Raw genomic sequence first — 27709 nt, 5'->3', positions numbered from 1 at the left:
CAACATTTCACTAAAGTTTCTTTACGTCATAACGATAGTAATCAGCGTTTCTCACATAGTTTGGATATTTGTACAAAAATGGACTTTTATTCGTCAATATTAAAAAAAACGAAACATTTTTTAAAACATATGCAAACAATACCAAGGATACCTTCCGTACCGAATCAAAAGGGACGTGCTGCGTGGCCTGTTACTCTGATCCAGACCAAACCCACATAATATTTATAATTAATCAATATGTTTAAAATAAAAAATTATTAAAGCAACAATTTTTGTCTGTTGATATTATTCTATAAACAGAAGGAAGTATTTCTAAAGGGTACCTGCTTTCCTTGATGCCACATGTCAGGGGTGTTTACGTTGCAATTGTTTAAAACAAACGCTTCCGTCGAAGCGTACGATCCAGACGAACAATTTGGAGCGTGACCATTGGCAACAGGCTGGCCATGTGACAAATCGCTGACCACTGAGAACTTGTTGCAGTCATGGTTTACTGCAACCACAATAAGGGCATAGATACATATACATATGAAACAATAGAACCTACTTGGACTAGCTCAGGGTCCAGAAATGTAATTAAGGTAAATTGTAAAGTCTAAATGATCAAGGCCAATCAAACTTTAAACAAGATAGACTATGCTTTAAGACACGGAATGATCAACTCTCACAGTATTAACAGAGGCAAATGTGGTAATTACCCTGACGTGGTCACTGCAAACCAAGTAAAACAAATCTAAGTTTTAAATCGATTTGCGCGCGCAGGTCTCATTAATGCCTCAAAATGTATCAATAATGCAAAATATAATACAAAAGCTACATCGGAGTCAGCATCAATTGTTAGCAATTGAGCAGAAAACAATTTTTTAAACATCTGATCAACTAACAGACTTTCTACTCAACGACCAGGTACATACTTTATTAAAATGAACGGCGTTTGATAATGTATTATGCGAAACGACGTGTTGATATCATTTATAAAGAGGATATTACATGAGTAATGTAAACATTATTAAGTGAGCTTGTTTGGAAATTGATAATTTCGAGTTCAGACAATTTTATCTTTTAACGCGTTTAATACGTTTCGTATTGATTGACAACGAAATGGATATTCTGTTTATATCATTAATATTAATAATAGATGCCAGTGTCCAATACATAAAACGTTGCTTTAAAAGACGTAGATTTTTAACGTTTATGATCTATTATTTCTACTCATGAACGTGAGGTTTGATAAAATTTTGAATAAAATTGATTCGGGAAGATATATAAAAATGATATTTACGTTCTACAGATAATACAAGGAAAATTTCAGAACACATTCACAGTCGTCAAAAAATCAAATATAAATGTTGTGTAGAGACACAGGGTAAGGGCTGATTCAGACGACAGGATGATTGAAAGGAAAACTACATTACTCTACCTCTGTTAGGCTTCGATTTATAACAACATAAAATTTGAGGAATAGGCAATATTTTAAGACTTCCATTTGGCACCAGAAAAAAAAATGCTGTGAATATCAGTTAAGGGCATTTTTAGATGCAACGGTCAATTTAAGCAAAAAATAAATAAAAACAAAAATATCTTTAACCAGGGTCGCTTGACGTTGTTGTTGGAGGCACTGTTGATGTTTGTGTTGTCAAAGGTGCTTTTGTTGTCTGGACCGCGTGTGTTGCAACTGTTGTCAGATGTTTTTCAGTTGTATGGACCGCTTGTGTTGCAACTGTTTGCGCTAACGTTGTGGTAAGGGGTGATCCTGCAAAAGTGTAATTAATCAATCGGTGTTTGTTATCTTCTTTTTGGCCCACCTCCTCTGATTTTAAGGGAAGCAAAACCATAAGACGTTAAATGAAAACCATTTTGAGCAGATAACTTAAAACAATTATAAAGATCAGAACACTAATCAGTATTACCTTTTTTTACAGAATGCAATTTGATTTGACAAACTGCCTATAGTTTGAGAACGGTAACAATGCGGTAAACTTCATCTTGCGTTATACTTAAGAAGAAAAAAACGTATGTATTGAACAATAAATTTTCTTTGTTTATTAGACTATTAACTCGTCTCCGTATTTTGCGTCACATAAAAGCGGTTTTTTTCTTGCTGTGTAAGATAAAAAAGGACTTCATTATAATATAAGTGACTTTTTGAATCAAATATCACGATGTCATTGCCTAATAAATGATCAATTGGATTGTACGTCCATTGGGTCACCATGAAATAAGTCCACAACAACTACGAAAAATGCGTTTTAAGCGTACACTACTACTGTAATTAATATACGAAGTACATAATATTTAGCTTTTTTCACGCAAAATGATTACATGGACTGTATGTTTCAGGAACATTGTTGTAGCTCATCCGTATTAAAAAAATAGTATGATTATGCAATTCACCAAAGACGCGGCAGAATGGGTTGTATTCATATCATGTGAAAATATGTTATATGCTTATCGATCATTTCTTATTCGCATGAATGCATAAAAAAAATGCAAATTGTCGGAGCGATAAACTGATCTAAGTCAAACAATAACGTCATCTTCCAACCTCGTCATAAAAATAATACAGTTACGCTAAAGCGCAGACGCATATTCGCAAGGCATCGAGTGCTAGGTGTCGCAACTCTATAAAACACTGACGAATAACCGCAATACATCGAGTGCTTTGTGTCATTACTCTCTAAAGCGCAGACTTGTAATATCAAAACATCGAGTGCTAGGTGTCGTTACTCTCTAAAGCGCTGACATGTAATATCAATACATCGAGAACTAAGTGTCGTTTCTCTCTTTAGCGCTGAAGTTAAATCTCAATGCATCGAGTGCTAGGTGTCGTGATTCTCCTAAGCGATTACGTTAAATCTCAATACATCGAGTTCTAGGTGTCTTTACTCTCTAAAGCGATTACAGTCAATATCAATGAATCGACTAGGTGTCGTTACTCTCTAAAGCGAATATTTTTAATCTCAATTCATCGAGTGCTTAGTGTCGTTACTCTCTAAAACGAATACGTTTAATCTCAATACATCGGGTGTTAGGTGTCGTTACTCTCTACAGCGCTGATGTTTAATATCAATGCATCGAGTGCTAGGTGTCGTTACTCTCTAAAGCGCTGACGTTTAATCACAATACATCGAGTGCTTGGTGGCGTTACTCTCTTAAGCGATTACGTTTAATCTCAATACTTCGAGTGCGAGGTGTCGTTACTCTCTTAAGCGATTACGTTTAATCTCAATACTTCGAGTGCGAGGTGTCGTTACTCTCTTAAGCGATTACGTTTAATCTCAATACTTCGAGTGCGAGGTGTCGTTACTCTCTTAAGCGATTACGTTTAATCTCAATACTTCGAGTGCGAGGTGTCGTTACTCTCTTAAGCGATTACGTTTAATCTCAATACATCGAGTGCGAGGTGTCGTTACTCTCTAAAGCGATTACGTTTAATCTCAATACTTCGAGTGCGAGGTGTCGTTACTCTCTAAACCGATTACGTTTAATCTCAATACATCGAGTGCGAGGTGTCGTTACTCTCTAAAGCGATTACGTTTAATCTCAATACTTCGAGTGCGAGGTGTCGTTACTCTCTTAAGCGATTACGTTTAATCTCAATACTTCGAGTGCGAGGTGTCGTTACTCTCTTAAGCGATTACGTTTAATCTCAATACTTCGAGTGCGAGGTGTCGTTACTCTCTTAAGCGATTACGTTTAATCTCAATACTTCGAGTGCGAGGTGTCGTTACTCTCTTAAGCGATTACGTTTAATCTCAATACTTCGAGTGCGAGGTGTCGTTACTCTCTTAAGCGATTACGTTTAATCTCAATACATCGAGTGCGAGGTGTCGTTACTCTCTTAAGCGATTACGTTTAATCTCAATACTTCGAGTGCGAGGTGTCGTTACTCTCTAAAGCGATTACGTTTAATCTCAATACATCGAGTGCGAGGTGTCGTTACTCTCTAAAGCGATTACGTTTAATCTCAATACTTCGAGTGCGAGGTGTCGTTACTCTCTTAAGCGATTACGTTTAATCTCAATACTTCGAGTGCGAGGTGTCGTTACTCTCTTAAGCGATTACGTTTAATCTCAATACTTCGAGTGCGAGGTGTCGTTACTCTCTTAAGCGATTACGTTTAATCTCAATACTTCGAGTGCGAGGTGTCGTTACTCTCTTAAGCGATTACGTTTAATCTCAATACTTCGAGTGCGAGGTGTCGTTACTCTATTAAGCGATTACGTTTAATCTCAATACATCGAGTGCGAGGTGTCGTTACTCTCTAAAGCGATTACGTTTAATCTCAATACTTCGAGTGCGAGGTGTCGTTACTCTCTAAACCGATTACGTTTAATCTCAATACATCGAGTGCGAGGTGTCGTTACTCTCTAAAGCGATTACGTTTAATCTCAATACTTCGAGTGCGAGGTGTCGTTACTCTCTTAAGCGATTACGTTTAATCTCAATACTTCGAGTGCGAGGTGTCGTTACTCTCTTAAGCGATTACGTTTAATCTCAATACTTCGAGTGCGAGGTGTCGTTACTCTCTTAAGCGATTACGTTTAATCTCAATACTTCGAGTGCGAGGTGTCGTTACTCTCTTAAGCGATTACGTTTAATCTCAATACTTCGAGTGCGAGGTGTCGTTACTCTCTTAAGCGATTACGTTTAATCTCAATACATCGAGTGCGAGGTGTCGTTACTCTCTTAAGCGATTACGTTTAATCTCAATACTTCGAGTGCGAGGTGTCGTTACTCTCTAAAGCGATTACGTTTAATCTCAATACATCGAGTGCGAGGTGTCGTTACTCTCTAAAGCGATTACGTTTAATCTCAATACTTCGAGTGCGAGGTGTCGTTACTCTCTTAAGCGATTACGTTTAATCTCAATACTTCGAGTGCGAGGTGTCGTTACTCTCTTAAGCGATTACGTTTAATCTCAATACTTCGAGTGCGAGGTGTCGTTACTCTCTTAAGCGATTACGTTTAATCTCAATACTTCGAGTGCGAGGTGTCGTTACTCTCTTAAGCGATTACGTTTAATCTCAATACTTCGAGTGCGAGGTGTCGTTACTCTATTAAGCGATTACGTTTAATCTCAATACATCGAGTGCGAGGTGTCGTTACTCTCTAAAGCGATTACGTTTAATCTCAATACTTCGAGTGCGAGGTGTCGTTACTCTCTAAACCGATTACGTTTAATCTCAATACATCGAGTGCGAGGTGTCGTTACTCTCTAAAGCGATTACGTTTAATCTCAATACTTCGAGTGCGAGGTGTCGTTACTCTCTTAAGCGATTACGTTTAATCTCAATACTTCGAGTGCGAGGTGTCGTTACTCTCTTAAGCGGTTACGTTTAATCTCAATACTTCGAGTGCGAGGTGTCGTTACTCTCTTAAGCGATTACGTTTAATCTCAATACTTCGAGTGCGAGGTGTCGTTACTCTCTTAAGCGATTACGTTTAATCTCAATACTTCGAGTGCGAGGTGTCGTTACTCTCTTAAGCGATTACGTTTAATCTCAATACATCGAGTGCGAGGTGTCGTTACTCTCTTAAGCGATTACGTTTAATCTCAATATTTCGAGTGCGAGGTGTCGTTACTCTCTTAAGCGATTACGTTTAATCTCAATACTTCGAGTGCGAGGTGTCGTTACTCTCTTAAGCGATTACGTTTAATCTCAATACATCGAGTGCGAGGTGTCGTTACTCTCTTAAGCGATTACGTTTAATCTCAATACATCGTGTGCAAGGTGTCGTTACTCTCTTAAGCGATTACGTTTAATCTCAATACATCGAGTGCAAGGTGTCGTTACTCTCTAAAGCGATTACGTTTAATCTCATTACATCGAATGCTAGGTGTCGTTTCTCTCTAAAGCGCTCACGTTTCATCTCAATGCATCGAGTGCTAGGTGTCGTTACTCTCTAAAGCAATTTCATTTAATCACAATACTTTGAGTGCTAGGTGACGTTACTCTCTAATGCGCTGAAGTTTAATCCCAATGCATCAAGTGCTAGGTGTCGTTACTCTCTAAAGCGTTGACGTATAACCTGAATACATGAAGTTCTAGGTGTCGTTACTCTCTACAGCGCTGAAATTTTATCTCAATACATCGAGTGCTAGGTGTCGTAACTCTCTAAAGCGATTACCTTTAATCGCAATGCATCGAGTGCTAGGTTTCGTTACTCTCTAAAGCAATTACATTTAATCACAATACTTCGAGTGCCAGGTGGCGTTACTCTCCAATGCGCTGAAGTTAAATCTCAATGCATCAAATGCTAGGTGTCGTTACTCTCTTAAGCGATTACGTTTAATCTCAATACATCGAGTGCAAGGTTTCGTTATTCTCTTAAGCGATTACGTTTAATCTCAATACATCGAGTGGAAGGTGTCGTTACTCTCTTAAGCGACTACGTTTAATCTCAATACATCGAGTGCAAGGTGTCGTTACTCTCTAAAGCGATTACGTTTAATCTCAATACTTCGAGTGCGAGGTGTCGTTACTCTCTAAACCGATTACGTTTAATCTCAATACATCGAGTGCGAGGTGTCGTTACTCTCTAAAGCGATTACGTTTAATCTCAATACTTCGAGTGCGAGGTGTCGTTACTCTCTTAAGCGATTACGTTTAATCTCAATACTTCAAGTGCGAGGTGTCGTTACTCTCTTAAGCGATTACGTTTAATCTCAATACTTCGAGTGCAAGGTGTCGTTACTCTCTTAAGCGATTACGTTTAATCTCAATACTTCGAGTGCGAGGTGTCGTTACTCTCTTAAGCGATTACGTTTAATCTCAATACTTCGAGTGCGAGGTGTCGTTACTCTCTTAAGCGATTACGTTTAATCTCAATACATCGAGTGCGAGGTGTCGTTACTCTCTAAAGCGATTACGTTTAATCTCAATACTTCGAGTGCGAGGTGTCGTTACTCTCTAAAGCGATTACGTTTAATCTCAATACATCGAGTGCGAGGTGTCGTTACTCTCTAAAGCGATTACGTTTAATCTCAATACTTCGAGTGCGAGGTGTCGTTACTCTCTTAAGCGATTACGTTTAATCTCAATACTTCGAGTGCGAGGTGTCGTTACTCTCTTAAGCGATTACGTTTAATCTCAATACTTCGAGTGCGAGGTGTCGTTACTCTCTCAAGCGATTACGTTTAATCTCAATACTTCGAGTGCGAGGTGTCGTTACTCTCTTAAGCGATTACGTTTAATCTCAATACATCGAGTGCGAGGTGTCGTTACTCTATTAAGCGATTACGTTTAATCTCAATACATCGAGTGCGAGGTGTCGTTACTCTCTAAAGCGATTACGTTTAATCTCAATACTTCGAGTGCGAGGTGTCGTTACTCTCTAAAGCGATTACGTTTAATCTCAATACATCGAGTGCGAGGTGTCGTTACTCTCTAAAGCGATTACGTTTAATCTCAATACTTCGAGTGCGAGGTGTCGTTACTCTCTTAAGCTATTACGTTTAATCTCAATACTTCGAGTGCGAGGTGTCGTTACTCTCTTAAGCGATTACGTTTAATCTCAATACTTCGAGTGCGAGGTGTCGTTACTCTCTTAAGCGATTACGTTTAATCTCAATACTTCGAGTGCGAGGTGTCGTTACTCTCTTAAGCGATTACGTTTAATCTCAATACATCGAGTGCGAGGTGTCGTTACTGTCTTAAGCGATTACGTTTAATCTCAATATTTCGAGTGCGAGGTGTCGTTACTCTCTTAAGCGATTACGTTTAATCTCAATACTTCGAGTGCGAGGTGTCGTTACTCTCTTAAGCGATTACGTTTAATCTCAATACATCGAGTGCGAGGTGTCGTTACTTTCTTAAGCGATTACGTTTAATCTCAATACATCGTGTGCAAGGTGTCGTTACTCTCTTAAGCGATTACGTTTAATCTCAATACATCGAGTGCAAGGTGTCGTTACTCTCTAAAGCGATTACGTTTAATCTCATTACATCGAATGCTAGGTGTCGTTTCTCTCTAAAGCGCTGACGTTTCATCTCAATGCATCAAGTGCTAGGTGTCGTTACTCTCTAAAGCGTTGACGTATAGCCTGAATACATGAAGTTCTAGGTGTCGTTACTCTCTACAGCGCTGAAATTTTATCTCAATACATCGAGTGCTAGGTGTCGTAACTCTCTAAAGCGATTACGTTTAATCTCAATGCATCGAGTGCTAGGTTTCGTTACTCTCTAAAGCGATTACATTTAATCACAATACTTCGAGTGCTAGGTGGCGTTACTCTCCAATGCGCTGAAGTTAAATCTCAATGCATCAAATGCTAGGTGTCGTTACTCTCTAAAGCGATTACGTTTAATCTCAATACATCCAATGCTAGGTGTCGTTACTCTCTTAAGCGATTACTTTTAATCTCAAAACATCGAGTGCTAGGTGTCGTTACTCTCTTAAGCGATAACGTTTAATCTCAATACATCGAGTTCAAGGTGTCGATACCCTCTTAAGCGATTACGTTTAATCTCAATACATCGAGTGCTAGGTGTCGTTACTCTCTTAAGCGATTACGTTTAATCTCAAAACATCGAGTGCAAGGTGTCGTTACTCTCTTAAGTCTTAAGCGATTACGTTTAATCTCAATACATCGAGTGCAAGGTGTCGTTACGCTCTTAAGCGATGACGTTTAATCTCAATACATCGAGTGCTAGGTGTCGTTACTATCTTAAGCGATTACTTTTAATCTCAAAACATCGAGTGCAAGGTGTCGTTACTCTCTTAAGCGATTACGTATAATCTCAATACATCGAGTGCAAGGTGTCGTTACCCTCTTAAGCGATTACGTTTGATCTCAAAACATCGAGTGCTAGGTGTCGTTACTCTCTTAAGCGATTACGTTTAATCTCAATACATCGAGTGCTAGGTGTCGTTACTCTCTTAAGCGATTACTTTTAATCTCAATACATCGAGTGCAAGGTGTCGTTACTCTCTTAAGCGATTACTTTTAATCTCAAAACATCGAGTGCAAGGTGTCGTTACTCTCTTAAGCGATTACGTTTAATCTCAATACATCGAGTGCAAGGAGTCGTTACCCTCTTAAGCGATTACGTTTAATCTCAATACATCGAGTGCAAGGTGTCGTTACTCTCTTAAGCGATAACTTTTAATCTCAATATTTCGAGTGCAAGGTGTCGTTACTCTCTTAAGAGATTACGTTTAGTCACAATACTTCGAGTGCTAGGTATCGTTACTCTCTTAAGCGATTACGTTTAATCTCAATACATCGAGTGCTAGGTGTCGTTACTCTCTTAAGCGATTACGTTTAATCTCAATACTTCGAGTGCGAGGTGTCGTTACTCTCTTAAGCGATTACGTTTAATCTCAATACTTCGAGTGCGAGGTGTCGTTACTCTCTTAAGCGATTACGTTTAATCTCAATACTTCGAGTGCGAGGTGTCGTTACTCTCTTAAGCGATTACGTTTAATCTCAATACTTCGATTGCGAGGTGTCGTTACTCTATTAAGCGATTACGTTTAATCTCAATACATCGAGTGCGAGGTGTCGTTACTCTCTAAAGCGATTACGTTTTATCTCAATACATCGAGTGCTAGGTGTCGTTACTCTCTTAAGCGATTACGTTTAATCTCAAAACATCGAGTGCAAGGTGTCGTTACTCTCTTAAGTCTTAAGCGATTACGTTTAATCTCAATACATCGAGTGCAAGGTGTCGTTACGCTCTTAAGCGATGACGTTTAATCTCAATACATCGAGTGCTAGGTGTCGTTACTATCTTAAGCGATTACTTTTAATCTCAAAACATCGAGTGCAAGGTGTCGTTACTCTCTTAAGCGATTACGTATAATCTCAATACATCGAGTGCAAGGTGTCGTTACCCTCTTAAGCGATTACGTTTGATCTCAAAACATCGAGTGCTAGGTGTCGTTACTCTCTTAAGCGATTATGTTTAATCTCAATACATCGAGTGCTAGGTGTCGTTACTCTCTTAAGCGATTACTTTTAATCTCAATACATCGAGTGCAAGGTGTCGTTACTCTCTTAAGCGATTACTTTTAATCTCAAAACATCGAGTGCAAGGTGTCGTTAATCTCTTAAGCAATTACCTTTAATCTCAATACATCGAGTGCAAGGAGTCGTTACCCTCTTAAGCGATTACGTTTAATCTCAATACATCGAGTGCAAGGTGTCGTTACTCTCTTAAGCGATAACTTTTAATCTCAATATTTCGAGTGCAAGGTGTCGTTACTCTCTTAAGAGATTACGTTTAGTCACAATACTTCGAGTGCTAGGTATCGTTACTCTCTTAAGCGATTACGTTTAATCTCAATACATCGAGTGCTAGGTGTCGTTACTCTCTTAAGCGATTACGTTTAATCTCAATACTTCGAGTGCGAGGTGTCGTTACTCTCTTAAGCGATTACGTTTAATCTCAATACTTCGAGTGCGAGGTGTCGTTACTCTCTTAAGCGATTACGTTTAATCTCAATACTTCGAGTGCGAGGTGTCGTTACTCTCTTAAGCGATTACGTTTAATCTCAATACTTCGAGTGCGAGGTGTCGTTACTCTATTAAGCGATTACGTTTAATCTCAATACATCGAGTGCGAGGTGTCGTTACTCTCTAAAGCGATTACGTTTTATCTCAATACTTCGAGTGCGAGGTGTCGTTACTCTCTAAAGCGATTACGTTTTATCTCAATACATCGAGTGCTAGGTGTCGTTACTCTCTTAAGCGATTACGTTTAATCTCAAAACATCGAGTGCAAGGTGTCGTTACTCTCTTAAGTCTTAAGCGATTACGTTTAATCTCAATACATCGAGTGCAAGGTGTCGTTACGCTCTTAAGCGATGACGTTTAATCTCAATACATCGAGTGCTAGGTGTCGTTACTATCTTAAGCGATTACCTTTAATCTCAAAACATCGAGTGCAAGGTGTCGTTACTCTCTTAAGCGATTACGTATAATCTCAATACATCGAGTGCAAGGTGTCGTTACCCTCTTAAGCGATTACGTTTGATCTCAAAACATCGAGTGCTAGGTGTCGTTACTCTCTTAAGCGATTACGTTTAATCTCAATACATCGAGTGCTAGGTGTCGTTACTCTCTTAAGCGATTACTTTTAATCTCAATACATCGAGTGCAAGGTGTCGTTACTCTCTTAAGCGATTACTTTTAATCTCAAAACATCGAGTGCAAGGTGTCGTTAATCTCTTAAGCAATTACCTTTAATCTCAATACATCGAGTGCAAGGAGTCGTTACCCTCTTAAGCGATTACGTTTAATCTCAATACATCGAGTGCAAGGTGTCGTTACTCTCTTAAGCGATAACTTTTAATCTCAATATTTCGAGTGCAAGGTGTCGTTACTCTCTTAAGAGATTACGTTTAGTCACAATACTTCGAGTGCTAGGTATCGTTACTCTCTTAAGCGATTACGTTTAATCTCAATACATCGAGTGCTAGTTGTCGTTACTCTCTTAAGCGATTACGTTTAATCTCAATACTTCGAGTGCGAGGTGTCGTTACTCTCTTAAGCGATTACGTTTAATCTCAATACTTCGAGTGCGAGGTGTCGTTACTCTCTTAAGCGATTACGTTTAATCTCAATACTTCGAGTGCGAGGTGTCGTTACTCTCTTAAGCGATTACGTTTAATCTCAATACTTCGAGTGCGAGGTGTCGTTACTCTATTAAGCGATTACGTTTAATCTCAATACATCGAGTGCGAGGTGTCGTTACTCTCTAAAGCGATTACGTTTTATCTCAATACTTCGAGTGCGAGGTGTCGTTACTCTCTAAAGCGATTACGTTTAATCTCAATACATCGAGTGCGAGGTGTCGTTACTCTCTAAAGCGATTAAGTTTAATCTCAATACTTCGAGTGCGAGGTGTCGTTACTCTCTTAAGCGATTACGTTTAATCTCAATACTTCGAGTGCGAGGTGTCGTTACTCTCTTAAGCGATTACGTTTAATCTCAATACTTCGAGTGCGAGGTGTCGTTACTCTCTTAAGCGATTACGTTTAATCTCAATACTTCGAGTGCGAGGTGTCGTTACTCTCTTAAGCGATTACGTTTAATCTCAATACTTCGAGTGCGAGGTGTCGTTACTCTCTTAAGCGATTACGTTTAATCTCAATACTTCGAGTGCGAGGTGTCGTTACTCTCTTAAGCGATTACGTTTAATCTCAATATTTCGAGTGCGAGGTGTCGTTACTCTCTTAAGCGATTACGTTTAATATCAATACTTCGAGTGCGAGGTGTCGTTACTCTCTTAAGCGATTACGTTTAATCTCAATACATCGAGTGCGAGGTGTCGTTACTTTCTTAAGCGATTACGTTTAATCTCAATACATCGTGTGCAAGGTGTCGTTACTCTCTTAAGCGATTACGTTTAATCTCAATACATGGAGTGCAAGGTGTCGTTACTCTCTAAAGCGATTACGTTTAATCTCATTACATCGAATGCTAGGTGTCGTTTCTCTCTAAAGCGCTGACGTTTCATCTCAATGCATCGAGTGCTAGGTGTCGTTACTCTCTAAAGCAATTACATTTAATCACAATACTTTGAGGGCTAGGTGACGTTACTCTCTAATGCGCTGAAGTTTAATCCCAATGCATCAAGTGCTAGGTGTCGTTTCTCTCTAAAGCGTTGACGTATAACCTGAATACATGAAGTTCTAGGTGTCGTTACTCTCTACAGCGCTGAAATTTTATCCCAATACATCGAGTGCTAGGTGTCGTAACTCTCTAAAGCGATTACCTTTAATCTCAATGCATCGAGTGCTAGGTTTCATTACTCTCTAAAGCGATTACATTTAATCACAATACTTCGAGTGCTAGGTGGCGTTACTCTCCAATGCGCTGAAGTTAAATCCCAATGCATCAAATGCTAGGTGTCGTTACTCTCTTAAGCGATTACGTTTAATCTCAATACATCCAATGCTAGGTGTCGTTACTCTCTAAAGCGATTACGTTTAATCTCAAAACATCGAGTGCTAGGTGTCGTTACTTTCTTAAGCGATAACGTTTAATCTCAATACATCGAGTTCAAGGTGTCGATACCCTCTTAAGCGATTACGTTTAATCTCAATACATCGAGTGCTAGGTGTCGTTACTCTCTTAAGCGATTACGTTTAATCTCAATACATCGAGTGCAAGGTGTCGTTACTCTCTTAAGTCTTAAGCGATTACGTTTAATCTCAATACATCGAGTGCAAGGTGTCGTTACGCTCTTAAGCGATGACGTTTAATCTCAATACATCGAGTGCTAGGTGTCGTTACTCTCTTAAGCGATTACTTTTAATCTCAAAACATCGAGTGCAAGGTGTCGTTACTCTCTTAAGCGATTACGTATAATCTCAATACATCGAGTGCAAGGTGTCGTTACCCTCTTAAGCGATTACGTTTGATATCAAAACATCGAGTGCAAGGTGTCGTTACTCTCTTAAGCGATTACGTTTAATCTCAATACATCGAGTGCAAGGTGTCGTTACTCTCTTAAGCGATTACGTTTAATCTCAATACATCGAGTGGAAGGAGTCGTTACCCTTTTAAGCGATTACGTTTAATCTCAATACATCGAGTGCAAGGTGTCGTTACTCTCTTAAGCGATGACTTTTAATCTCAATATTTCGAGTGCAAGGTGTCGTTACTCTCTTAAGAGATTACTTTTAATCACAATACTTCGAGTGCTAGGTGTCGTTACTCTCTTAAGCGATTACGTTTAATCTCAATACATCGAGTGCTAGGTGTCGTTACACTCTTAAGCGATTACGTTTAATCTCAATACATCGAGTGCTAGGTGTCGTTACTCTCTTAAGCGATTACGTTTAATCTCAATACATCGAGTGCAAGGTGTCGTTACTCTCTTAAGCGATTACTTTTAATCTCAAAACATCGAGTGCAAGGTGTCGTTAATCTCTTAAGCGATTACGTTTTATCTCAATACATCGAGTGGAAGGAGTCGTTACCCTCTTAAGCGATTACGTTTAATCTCAATACATCGAGTGCAAGGTGTCGTTACTCTCTTAAGTGATAACTTTTAATCTCAATATTTCGAGTGCAAGGTGTCGTTACTCTCTTAAGAGATTACATTTAATCACAATACTTCGAGTGCTAGGTATCGTTACTCTCTTAAGCGATTACGTTTAATCTCAATACATCGAGTGCTAGGTGTCGTTTCTCTCTTAAGCGATTACGTTTAATCTCAATACATCGAGTGCTAGGTTTCGTTACTCTCTTAAGCGATTACGTTTAATCTCAATACATCGAGTGCGAGGTGTCGTTACTCTCTTAAGCGATTACGTTTAATCTCAATACATCGTATGCAAGGTGTCGTTACTCTCTTAAGCGATAACGTTTAATCTCAATATATCGAATGCAAGGTCTCGTTATTCTCTTAAGCGATTACGTTTAATCTCAATACATCGAGTGCTAGGTTTCGTTACTCTCTTAAGCGATTACGTATAATCTCAATACATCGAGTGCAAGGTGTCGTTACCCTCTTAAGCGATTACGTTTAATCTCAAAACATCGAGTGCAAGGTGTCGTTACTCTCTTAAGCGATTACGTTTAATCTCAATACATCGAGCGCAAGGTGTCGTTACTCTCTTAAGCGATTACGTTTAAACTCAAAACATCGAGTGGAAGGAGTCGTTACCCGCTTAAGCGATAACGTTTAATCTCAATACATCGAGTGCAAGGTGTCGTTACTCTCTTAAGCGATAACTTTTAATCTCAATATTTCGAGTGCAAGGTGTCGTTACTCTCTTAATCGATTACGTTTAATCTCAATACATCGAGTGCAAGGTGTCGTTACTCTCTTAATCGATTACTTTTAATCTCAATATTTCGAGTGAAAGGTGTCGTTACTCTCTTAAGCGATAACTTTTAATCTCAATATATCGAGTGGAAGGAGTCGTTACCCGCTTAAGCGATTACGTTAAATCTCAATACATCGAGTGCAAGGTGTCGTTACTCTCTTAAGCGATAACTTTTAATCTCAATATTTCGAGTGCAAGGTGTCGTTACTCTCTTAATCGATTACGTTTAATCTCAATACATCGAGTGCAAGGTGTCGTTACTCTCTTAATCGATTACTTTTAATCTCAATACATCGAGTGCGAGGTGACGTTACTCTCTTAAGCGATTACGTTTAATCTCAATATTTCGAGTGCGAGGTGTCGTTACTCTCTTAAGCGATAACTTTTAATCTCAATATTTCGAGTGCAAGGTGTCGTTACTCTCTTAATCGATTACGTTTAATCTCAATACATCGAGTGCAAGGTGTCGTTACTCTCTTAAGCGATGACTTTTAATCTCAATATTTCGAGTGCAAGGTGTCGTTACTCTCTTAAGAGATTACGTTTAATCACAATACTTCGAGTGCTAGCTGTCGTTACTCTCTTAAGCGATTACGTTTAATCTCAATACATCGAGTGCAAGGTGTCGTTACTCTCTTAAGCGATTACGTTTAATCTCAATTCATCGAGTGCTAGGTTTCGTTACTCTCTTAAGCGATTACGTTTAATCTCAATACATCGGTTGCTAGGTGTCGTTACTCTCTTAAGCGATTACTTTTAATCTCAAAACATCGAGTGCAAGGTGTCGTTACTCTCTTAAACGATTACGTTTAATCTCAATACATCGAGTGGAAGGAGTCCATACCCTCTTAAGAGATTACGTTTAATCTCAATACATCGAGTGCAAGGTGTCGTTACTCTCTTTAGCGATAACTTTTAATCTCAATATTTCGAGTGCAAGGTGTCGTTACTCTCTTAAGAGATTACATTTAATCACAATACTTCGACTGCTAGGTATCGTTACTCTCTTAAGCGATTACGTTTAATCTCAATACATCGAGTGCTAGGTGTCGTTACTCTCTTAAACGATTACGTTTAATCTCAATACATCGGTTGCAAGGTGTCGTTACTCTCTTAAGCGATTACGTTTAATCTCAATTCATCGAGTGCTAGGTTTCGTTACTCTCTTAAGCGATTACGTTTAATCTCAATACATCCGTTGCTAGGTGTCGTTACTCTCTTAAGCGATTACTTTTAATCTGAAAACATCGAGTGCAAGGTGTCGTTACTCTCTTAAGCGATTACGTTTAATCTCAATACATCGAGTGGAAGGAGTCCATACCCTCTTAAGCGATTACGTTTAATCTCAATACATCGAGTGCAAGGTGTCGTTACTCTCTTAAGCGATAACTTTTAATCTCAATATTTCGAGTGCAAGGTGTCGTTACACTCTTAAGAGATTACGTTTAATCACAATACTTCGAGTGCTAGGTATCGTTACTCTCTTAAGCGATTACGTTTAATCTCAATACATCGAGTGCTAGGTGTCGTTACTCTCTTAAGCGATTACGTTTAATCTCAATACATCGAGTGCTAGGTTTCGTTACTCTCTTAAGCGATTACGTTTAATCTCAATACATCGAGTGCGAGGTGTCGTTACTCTCTTAAGCGATTACGTTTAATCTCAATACATCGTATGCAAGGTGTCGTTACTCTCTTAAGCGATAACGTTTAATCTGAATATATCGAATGCAAGGTCTCGTTATTCTCTTAAGCGATTACGTTTAATCTCAATACATAGAGTGCAAGGTGTCGTTAATCTCTTAAGCGATTACGTTTAATCTCAATACATCGAGTGCAAGGTGTCGTTACTCTCTTAAGCGATTACGTTTAATCTCAATATATCGAGTGCAAGGTGTCGTTAATCTCTTAAGCGATTCCGTTTAATCTCAATACATCGAGTGCAAGGTGTCGTTACTCTCTTAAGCGATTATTTTTAATCTCAAAACTTCGAGTGCAAGGTGTCGTTACTCTCTTAAGCGATTTCGTTTAATCTCAATACATCGAGTGCAAGGTGTCGTTACTCTCTTAAGCGATTACGTTTAATCTCAATACTTCGAGTGCAAGGTCTCGTTATTCTCTTAAGCGATTACGTTTAATCTCAATACTTCGAGTGCAAGGTGTCGTTACTCTCTTAAGCGATTTCGTTTAATCTCAATACATCGAGTGCAAGGTGTCGTTACTCTCTTAAGCGATTACGTTTAATCTCAATATATCGAGTGCAAGGTGTCGTTACTCTCTTAAGCGATTACGTTTAATCTCAATACATCGAGTGCGAGGTGTCGTTACTCTCTTAAGCGATTACGTTTAATCTCAATACATCGAGTGCAAGGTGTCGTTAATCTCTTAAGCGATTACGTTTAATCTCAATACATCGAGTGCAAGGTGTCATTACTCTCTTAATCGATAACTTTTAATCTCAAAACATCGAGTGCAAGGTGTCGTTACTCTCTTAAGCGATTACGTTTAATCTCAATACATCGAGTGCAAGGAGTCGTTACCCTCTTAAGCGATTACGTTTAATCTCAATACATCGAGTGCTAGGTGTCGTTACTCTCTTTAGCGAATACGTTTAATCTCAATACATCTAGTGCTAGGTCTCGTTACTCTCTTAAGCGATTACGTTTAATCTCAATACTTCGAGTGCGAGGTGTCGTTACTCTCTTAAGCGATTACGTTTAATCTCAATAGATCGTGTACAAGGTGTCGTTACTCTCTTAAGCGATTACGTTTAATCTCAATACTTCGAGTGCAAGGTGTCGTTACTTTCTTAAACGATTACGTTTAATCTCAATACATCGGTTGCAAGGTGTCGTTACTCTCTTAAGCGATTACGTTTAATCTCAATACATCGAGTGCAAGGTGTCGTTACTCTCTAAAGCGATTACGTTTAATCTCAATACATCGAGTGCAAGGTGTCGTTACTGCCTTAACGATTACGTTTAATCTCAAAACATCGAGTGCAAGGTGTCGTTACTCTCTTAAGCGATTACGTTTAATTTCAATACATCGAGTGCAAGGAGTCGTTACCCTGTTAAGCGATTACGTTATATCTCAATACATCGAGTGCAAGGTGTCGTTACTCTCTTAAGCGATAACGTTTAATCTCAATATTTCGAGTGCAAGGTGTCGTTACTCTCTTAAGCGATTACGTTTAATCTCAATACTTCGAGTGCTTGGTGTCGTTACTCTCTTAAGCGATTACGTTTAATCTCAATACATCGAGTGATAGGTTTCGTTATTCTCTTAAGCGATTACGTTTAATCTCAATACTTCGAGTGCAAGGTGTCGTTACTCTCTTAAGCGATTACGTTTAATCTCAATACATCGAGTGCTAGGTGTCGTTACTCTCTAAAGCGATTTCGTTTAATCTCAATACATCGAGTGCTAGGTGTCGTTACTCTCTTAAGCGATAACGTTTTATATCATTACATCGAATGCTAGGTGTCGTTTCTCTCTAAAGCGCTGACGTTTCATCTCAATGCATCGAGTGCTAGGTGTCGTTACTCTCTAAAGCAATTTCATTTAATCACAATACTTTGAGTGCTAGGTGGCGTTACTCTCTAATGCGTTGAAGTTTAATCTCAATGCATCAAGTGCTAGGTGTCGTTACTCTCTAAAGTGTTCACGTATAACCTGAATATATGAAGTTCTAGGTGTCGTTACTCTCTACAGCGCTGAAATTTTATCTCAATAGATCGAGTGCTAGGTGTCGTAACTCTCAAAAGCGATTACGTTTAATCTCAATGCATCGAGTGCTAGGTTTCGTTACTCTCTTAAGCGATTACATTTAATCACAATACTTCGAGTGCTAGGTGGCGTTACTCTCTAATGCGCTGAAGTTAAATCTCAATGCATCAAATGCTAGGTGTCGTTACTCTCTTAAGCGATTACGTTTAATCTCAATACATCGAGTGCTAGGTTTCGTTACTCTCTAAAGCGATTACGTTTAATCTCAATACATCGAGTGCTAGGTTTCGTTACTCTCTTAAGCGATTACGTTTAATCTCAATACATCGAGTGCTAGGTTTCGTTACTCTCTTAAGCGATTACGTTTAATCTCAATCCATCGAGTGCTAGGTTTCGTTACTCTCTTAAGCGATAACGTTTAATTGCAATACTTCGAGTGCGAGGTGTCGTTACTCTCTAAAGCGATTACGTTTAATCTCAATACATCGAGTGCAAGGTGTCGTTACCCTCTTAAGCGATTACGTTTAATCTCAATACATCGAGTGCAAGGTGTCGTTACTCTCTTAAGCGATTACGTTTAATCTCAATACATCGAGTGCGAGGTGTCGTTACTCTCTTAAGCGATTACGTTTAATCTCAATACTTCGAATGCGAGGTGTCTTTACTCTCTTAAGCGATTACGTTTAATCTCAATACTTTTAGTGCGAGGTGTCGTTACTCTCTTAAGCGATTATTATTAATCTCAATATATCGAGTGCGAGGTGTCGTTACTCTCTTAAGCGATTACGTTTAATCTCAATACATCGAGTTCTAGGTGTCGTTACTCTCTAAAGCGATTACGTTTCATCTCAATGCATCGAATGCAAGGTGTCGTTACTCTCTTAAGCGATTACGTTTAATCTCAATGCATCGAATGCTAGGTGTCGTTACTCTCTTAAGCGATTACGTTTAATCTCAATACATCGAGTGCTAGGTGTCGTTACTGTCTTAAGCGATAACGTTTAATTTCAATACATCGAATGCAAGGTGTCGTTTCTCTCTAAAGCGCTGACGTTTCATCTCAATGCATCGAGTGCTAGGTGTCGTTACTCTCTAAAGCAATTACATTTAATCACAATACTTCGAGTGCTAGGTGGCGTTACTCTCTAATGCGCTGAAGTTTAATCTCAATGCATCAAGTGCTAGGTGTCGTTACTCTCTAAAGCGTTGACGTATAACCTGAATACATGAAGTTCTAGGTTTCGTTACTCTCTACAGCGCTGAAATTTAATCTCAATACATCGAATGCTAGGTTCCGTTACTCTCTAAAGCGCTGACGTTTTATCTCAATGCATCGAGTGCTAGGTGTCGTTACTCTCTAAAGCAATTACTTTTAATCTCAAAACATCGAATGCAAGGTGTCGTTACTCTCTTAAGCGATTACTTTTAATCTCAAAACATCGAGTGCAAGTTGTCGTTACTCTCTTAAGCGATTACGTTTAATCTCAATACATCGAGTGCTAGGTTTCGTTACTCTCTTAAGCGATAACGTTTTATATCATTACATCGAATGCTAGGTGTCGTTTCTCTCTAAAGCGCTGACGTTTCATCTCAATGCATCGAGTGCTAGGTGTCGTTACTCTCTAAAGCAATTTCATTTAATCACAATACTTTGAGTGCTAGGTGGCGTTACTCTCTAATGCGTTGAAGTTTAATCTCAATGCATCAAGTGCTAGGTGTCGTTACTCTCTAAAGTGTTCACGTATAACCTGAATATATGAAGTTCTAGGTGTCGTTACTCTCTACAGCGCTGAAATTTTATCTCAATAGATCGAGTGCTAGGTGTCGTAACTCTCAAAAGCGATTACGTTTAATCTCAATGCATCGAGTGCTAGGTTTCGTTACTCTCTTAAGCGATTACATTTAATCACAATACTTCGAGTGCTAGGTGGCGTTACTCTCTAATGCGCTGAAGTTAAATCTCAATGCATCAAATGCTAGGTGTCGTTACTCTCTTAAGCGATTACGTTTAATCTCAATACATCGAGTGCTAGGTTTCGTTACTCACTAAAGCGATTACGTTTAATCTCAATACATCGAGTGCTAGGTTTCGTTACTCTCTTAAGCGATTACGTTTAATCTCAATACATCGAGTGCTAGGTTTCGTTACTCTCTTAAGCGATTACGTTTAATCTCAATCCATCGAGTGCTAGGTTTCGTTACTCTCTTAAGCGATAACGTTTAATTGCAATACTTCGAGTGCGAGGTGTCGTTACTCTCTAAAGCGATTACGTTTAATCTCAATACATCGAGTGCAAGGTGTCGTTACCCTCTTAAGCGATTACGTTTAATCTCAATACATCGAGTGCAAGGTGTCGTTACTCTCTTAAGCGATTACGTTTAATCTCAATACATCGAGTGCGAGGTGTCGTTACTCTCTTAAGCGATTACGTTTAATCTCAATACTTCGAATGCGAGGTGTCTTTACTCTCTTAAGCGATTACGTTTAATCTCAATACTTTTAGTGCGAGGTGTCGTTACTCTCTTAAGCGATTATTATTAATCTCAATATATCGAGTGCGAGGTGTCGTTACTCTCTTAAGCGATTACGTTTAATCTCAATACATCGAGTTCTAGGTGTCGTTACTCTCTAAAGCGATTACGTTTAATCTCAATGCATCGAGTGCAAGGTGTCGTTACTCTCTTAAGCGATTACGTTTAATCTCAATGCATCGAATGCTAGGTGTCGTTACTCTCTTAAGCGATTACGTTTAATCTCAATACATCGAGTGCTAGGTGTCGTTACTGTCTTAAGCGATAACGTTTAATTTCAATACATCGAATGCAAGGTGTCGTTTCTCTCTAAAGCGCTGACGTTTCATCTCAATGCATCGAGTGCTAGGTGTCGTTACTCTCTAAAGCAATTACATTTAATCACAATACTTCGAGTGCTAGGTGGCGTTACTCTCTAATGCGCTGAAGTTTAATCTCAATGCATCAAGTGCTAGGTGTCGTTACTCTCTAAAGCGTTGACGTATAACCTGAATACATGAAGTTCTAGGTTTCGTTACTCTCTACAGCGCTGAAATTTAATCTCAATACATCGAATGCTAGGTGTCGTTTCTCTCTAAAGCGCTGACGTTTTATCTCAATGCATCGAGTGCTAGGTGTCGTTACTCTCTAAAGCAATTACTTTTAATCTCAAAACATCGAATGCAAGGTGTCGTTACTCTCTTAAGCGATTACTTTTAATCTCAAAACATCGAGTGCAAGTTGTCGTTACTCTCTTAAGCGATTACGTTTCATCTCAATACATCGAGTGCAAGGAGTCGTTACCCTCTTAAGCGATTACGTTTAATCTCAATACATCGAGTGCAAGGTGTCGTTACTCTCTTAAGCGATTACGTTTAATCTCAATAGATCGAGTGCTAGATTTCGTTACTCTCTTAAGCGATAACGTTTAATCTCAATACTTCGAGTGCAAGGTGTCGTTACTCTCTTAAGCGATTACGTTTAATCTCAATACTTCGACTGCTAGGTGTCGTAACTCTCTTAAGCGATTATTATTAATCTCAATATATCGAGTGCGAGGTGTCGTTACTCTCTTAAGCGATTACGTTTAATCTCAATACATCGAGTGCTAGGTTTCGTTACTCTCTTAAGCGATTACGTTTGATCTCAATACATCGAGTGCAAGGTGTCGTTACTCTCTTAAGCGATTACGTTTAATCTCAATACATCGAGTGCAAGGTGTCGTTACTCTCTTAAGCGATTACGTTTAATCTCAATACATCGTATGCAAGGTGTAGTTACTCTCTTAAGCGATTACGTTTAATCTCAATACATCGGTTGCAAGGTGTCGTTACTCTCTTAAGCGATTTCGTTTAATCTCAATACATCGAGTGCTAGGTTTCGTTACTCTCTTAAGCGATTACGTTTAATCTCAATACATCGGTTGCAAGGTGTCGTTACTCTCTTAAGCGATTACGTTTAATCTCAATACATCGAGTGCTAGGTGTCGTTACTCTCTTAAGCGTTGACGTTTAATCTCAATACATCGAGTGCAAGGTGTCGTTACTCTCTTAAGCGATTACGTTTAATCTCAATACATCGAGTGCAAGGTGTCGTTACTCTCTAAAGCGATTACGTTTAATCTCAATACATCGACTGCAAGGTGTCGTTACTCTCTTAAGCGATTACGTTTAATCTCAAAACATCGAGTGCAAGGTGTCGTTTCTCTCTTAAGCGATTACGTTTAATCTCAATACTTCGAGTGCGAGGTGTCGTTACTCTCTTAAGCTATTACGTTTAATCTCAATACATCGAGTGCTAGGTTTCGTTACTCTCTTAAGCGATTACGTTTGATCTCAATACATCGAGTGCAAGGTGTCGTTACTCTCTTAAGCGATTACGTTTCATCTCAATACATCGAGTGCGAGGTGTTGTTATTCTCTTAAGCGATTACGTTTAATCTCAATACTTCGAGTGCTAGGTGTCGTTACTCTCTTAAGCGATTACGTTTAATCTCAATACTTCGAGTGCGAGGTGTCGTTACTCTCTTAAGCGATTACGTTTAATCTCAATACATCGAGTGCGAGGTGTCGTTATTCTCTTAAGCGATTACGTTTAATCTCAATACATCGAGTGCAAGGTGTCGTTACTCTCTTAAGCGATTTCGTTTAATCTCAATACATCGTGTGCAAGGTGTCGTTACTCTCTTAAGCGATTACGTTTAATCTCAATACATCGTGTGCAAGGTGTCGTTACTCTCTTAAGCGATTACGTTTAATCTCAATACATCGTGTGCAAGGTGTCGTTACTCTCTTAAGCGATTACGTTTAATCTCAATACATCGAGTGCAAGGTGTCGTTACTCTCTAAAGCGATTACGTTTAATCTCAATAAATCGAGTGCTAGGTGTCGTTACTCTCTAAAGCGATTACGTTTAATCTCAATAGATCGAGTGCTAGATGCCGTTTCACTCTAAAGCGCTGACGTATAATTTCAATACATCGTGCGCTGATTGTCGTAACTCGCTAAGTATATGCTCACAATGAAAAATGAAATATGAATAATCAATTTCAGTTCACTACATATGTCCGCTTTGATGTAATGCTGCTACTGCTGCTGCTTATTTTTATGTTTGTGGTTAAGTTTGTGGTTTTGGCGGAAGTGATGATGATGAAGATGATGATGATGATGATGATGTTGATGATGATAATGACGACGACGACGACGACGACAATGATGATGATGATGATGATGATGATGATGATGATGATGATGATGATGATGATGATGATGATGATGATGATGATGATGATGATGATGATGATGATGATGATGATGATGCATTACTTAACATTTACAAATTTATTAATTTACTGACACATTTGGAATATGCTTGGCAATGACGCAGAGGCGTCGATGAGGACAAATACTGGTAGTAGCAGAACATTTGATCCGAATTCTATAACAAACCTTCTTCACATTTATGTCCATGAAAGCCAGGTTGGCATTCGATACAAAAGTATCTAGGGTGGTTGTGTCCGATTGTTGTACATTTCACAGCTCTGTCATTGCAATGTTCTCGAACTTCGTCTGGTGAGCAATCGGGAAAGTCTTTTGGATCTAAAAGGAAGGCTGAAACAAATATGTATATAAGGTTTGTAATATCTTTTGATGTAACGTCATAAATGAATAGCGTTTAACATTGTACAATTGTGTTGCGATGTGGTATGAATTATTACTTTTCAGCGTTTCGTTTAGCTGGAAAGTATTGACTTTACGACACGGTCAGTTTGACCGGAGATGACCACTAGATGGTTGAACAAAGTAGCGTTATCCATTAGAAAGGATCAATGGTTTAGATCATGATGTTGAATCAGAAAATTGATTTAGTTTTAGCATCTACAGTAGTCGGGATACACCTGTTTTATTTTATTTTCAATATTGTATATATTGCGCTTGTTTTGTGTTATAATGACAGCATTACATGTTTTTGGTAAAAGAGTATAACTATTTGAGATAGGAAATTAGGTGGTATAGTGATCCTTTGATATGAAATGTTAAAATTGAAATTGGTACAGTTTTCCAGAGCATCTTTACATTCTATTGTATGGGCGAATTTTTATTTCTGGTGTTTACTCTGGCCCTTCGATTTGAATATTGCTTTCAACATATTATCAGTAATTTGTTTGCAAGAATGTTTTTTCTCAACTTGCTTTGTCATATCGTCAAGGAGTATGATTCATAAATATTTACTATATTTTGAATGAAACTGGTATACTCGCATTTATATAATCATTATATATTCTGATATTTGACAAACATGCTTGCTAAATAAAACGGCCATAATATTTGTGCACACTATCGGCCAAATATATATGTTTGTTGAAATGCTGATATAAGTTCAGATATTAAAATGAAGTAAAGTGTAAACTGAAGTATGAAGAAAAGGAAATATGTATGATACCAATATAAGATAACATTCGTTCTCATTCAATACGACCAAAGAGGCTCGTTTTTATCCATTTTAGAAAACTCGTTAAAGATAATTTATCCAAGAAATATGATTGATATATAAATGATACAACAGAAGTGAAATGTGTTCACTTATGTATTCATTGGATTTCTATATCAAATACAAGGGTCATTTTAAAGATGATGAAACAGTGAAACTGACACATTTTTATTTTCACTTGAAATGTGCGTGCTAATATTCAAAAGGCAGTGAAATGAATAGTGTTTTAAAAATATGTTAATATGTAGTGTTTATTTATTTCAAACCCAAAAAAACGCCGATGCAACACGTGAGCTTATTAAAGTACACCTATTTATATTTTCATTTATTCATAAATGCAAAGTGTTATTATTTAATACCTCTTCATTTTAAACACTTGTTAACACTGATACTATAATTTAGTAAAATTCTAAATGGCTTGACAAATTTTATTTCCGGTGATTGATTATGATTTTAGGCCAATGTTCAATCCCTACTATCACCAAAAGTCTTCTGGTTTGATATGATTGAACGTGTTTTTTATTCGAAAACCAATCTGCATAGATAACGGTAATAAAGAACTAAGTGTTCTCTTCTATTCTGTTTTAAGAAGTGTAAGTGGATTAAACAAAAACCTTTATCCAAACCCCATGGAGTTTAATTAATATATTTTATTGGAATCATTATCGCTACAATCAAGTCTCAGAATATGAAAAATTATTAAGTGGTTGCCGGTTATTTATAGAGAATTATCAGTAAGTTAAAAATTCATTGTTTCAAACTGTGAAATACCATTTTGTCATGTTTAACTGTTTTGAAATTTCAGTCTGCTATCACTACAGAATTAAAAGTTAGCCCGCACAGGGATGGGACACAATTTCAACGACGTATTTTTTAAATGCAGTTTACAACTTCTTTTCCGACGAAATACAATTCAATGGCATTTTATATCCTAATATCCTTTTAGGCATTAAATTCGTGAACACTAAAGGCATACTATTTCTTCATTGTTTAGATTTGATTGACAGAGTTTGTTTTGAATATATATATTACCATGATGCTTCGAACCTTTTGTCTTAAAGGCTTGGGATCGATTTGTTCTATAATCTTAGTCAACTATAGTTCTCATTTGTTATATGTAAATTTCAAGTGCAATTAGGTGAAGTAATTGCAATTCTTTAATTACGGTCATTGTTTGGAAGTTTTTCTTACACCTTAACCATATTACTTTGGAAATCTTGATTTGAATGACATCATTAAGAGCTGTTCGTTTGAATTCGTCTATGTTCTTCAAAGGTCTTTAACAAATACACATTCTTAATTTTGACATAAATCTTAAGATATTTAAGTTTTAAAAATATTATCAAAAGTACATACATTTATCACGAAGATTGAACTGTTTGAAATGTTTAAAACCATGATACAATTATAGAACCAATTTAATTGATACAATCGCGGCTTAATCAATCGTAAACCGGTCATATGCCATGAGCCATGCAGTTTCTTGCGAACTAATAAATCCGGCTTAATGAAAATGAGTTATTGTGTTCAAATATCAATATTATATATAAAACAAGGACACACTGTATTCTTTCGAGATAACATAACACATTTTGTCATGCTATTACAAAAATCGATAGTTTTCATTGTAAATATTAGTGTAATCATAGCATGTAAATTGGTTGTTCGTAGCAGAATAACGACAGTACTGAAAGGTTTTGTATTTTGTAATTTGACAGGCGGGTTAGGTAAGTGTGTTGTTTTGATTAATTTGTGTGTTATTTTACTGCCAATTTAGTATGCGTTTTTATTCAGACTTTTTAAAAGTCAGGGCTTTATTTAAAACATATAGATTAAAATAACGTCTCACGCCAGGTCATCGGTGTCAGCGTTGGCTTAAAACGTCTTACAACATGTGGTTCGCCCGTATTTTGTCTGTAAGTCGGTTAAGGGCGACGCTTGTCCCTGAAGTTCAAAACTGTTTACCATTGATACTCTAAGTAAGACAGCTTACCGTGCGATACGACGCTCAATGACAACAGGCAACAGAGGACTGAAAATTGAAAGAAATCCAACGAAACATATGTTGGTGGGATAAATACTGGATAATCTTTATGTGCATTTTCTTATGTTTTTGTTTTGACTATATATACAGAATACGATTTTCCTTTCACATAGTTCAATATTCTTAAATCATCAAATTTAAAACGGAAAATACTTAAAAACAAATACAAACAATAGACATAAATGGTACATACTGCTGCCATAAGTTACCGACATTGTGCCACTACTCTAAATATGCACTAGTTATTTTATTATAAATGTTCGTATTTAGATAGATATAAGGACATTAGGTTATAATCGTTATCTCTCTGTACGAAAATAATACTACCAGCGGCGTATATTCCGCTAGTCTATAAGGCCCAGGCCAGCATATCAATTTGGCATTTTCTAAATATGTAAACTCTGTTCAAATGATTCGGATAGACTTCTCGAAAGTCTATTTGTGTTCAATTGTTAAGCCTATTTTCCCTCTTGATACATGCCAAAACGCTCCATTTGCAAGCTACACTTTCAAAATTATCGGACCCCCTACTTTTATGCCTGCACATCAAACTGGCTCGAGCTACGCCACTGATTACTACATGATTTGACTGACGCATATTAGGCTAAATATTTAATTTTCTGTATTTAAGATAGGAGGTGTAATTCT

General features: G+C 38.0%; 1 protein-coding gene across 1 annotated transcript; it reads right to left on the bottom strand.

Annotated features, from left to right (window-relative positions):
- Positions 1–290: 290 nt before the first annotated feature.
- On the bottom strand, positions 291–27343 carry LOC128240476 (uncharacterized). The gene is made up of 5 exons (XM_052957120.1): positions 27255–27343; positions 27011–27049; positions 23976–24137; positions 1589–1753; positions 291–493 (listed from the first exon to the last, which is right to left on the bottom strand). The coding sequence occupies exons 1-5, from the start codon at positions 27274–27276 to the stop codon at positions 291–293; spliced, it is 591 nt and encodes a 196-aa protein (XP_052813080.1). The 5' UTR covers positions 27277–27343.
- Between the last annotated feature and the right edge of the window lie 366 nt (positions 27344–27709).

This window comes from Mya arenaria, chromosome 7 (genome assembly GCF_026914265.1).
Source record: "Mya arenaria isolate MELC-2E11 chromosome 7, ASM2691426v1".
In the NCBI taxonomy this organism is placed as follows: domain Eukaryota; kingdom Metazoa; phylum Mollusca; class Bivalvia; order Myida; family Myidae; genus Mya; species Mya arenaria.
Note: the sequence above shows the minus strand (reverse complement) of the source record. Positions and strands in the feature narration are given on the sequence as shown.

Bases quoted from the DNA above. Each gene is read 5' to 3' on its own strand.
- LOC128240476 (XM_052957120.1), bottom strand. From the start codon at position 27,276: ATGTCGGTAACTTATGGCAGCA. The intron at 24,138-27,010 runs GTAAGCTGTCTT...TATTTGTTTCAG, and splicing joins ATTGAGCGTCGTATCGCACG to CCTTCCTTTTAGATCCAAAA. The intron at 1,754-23,975 runs GTTTGTTATAGA...ACACTTTTGCAG, and splicing joins TGGACATAAATGTGAAGAAG to GATCACCCCTTACCACAACG.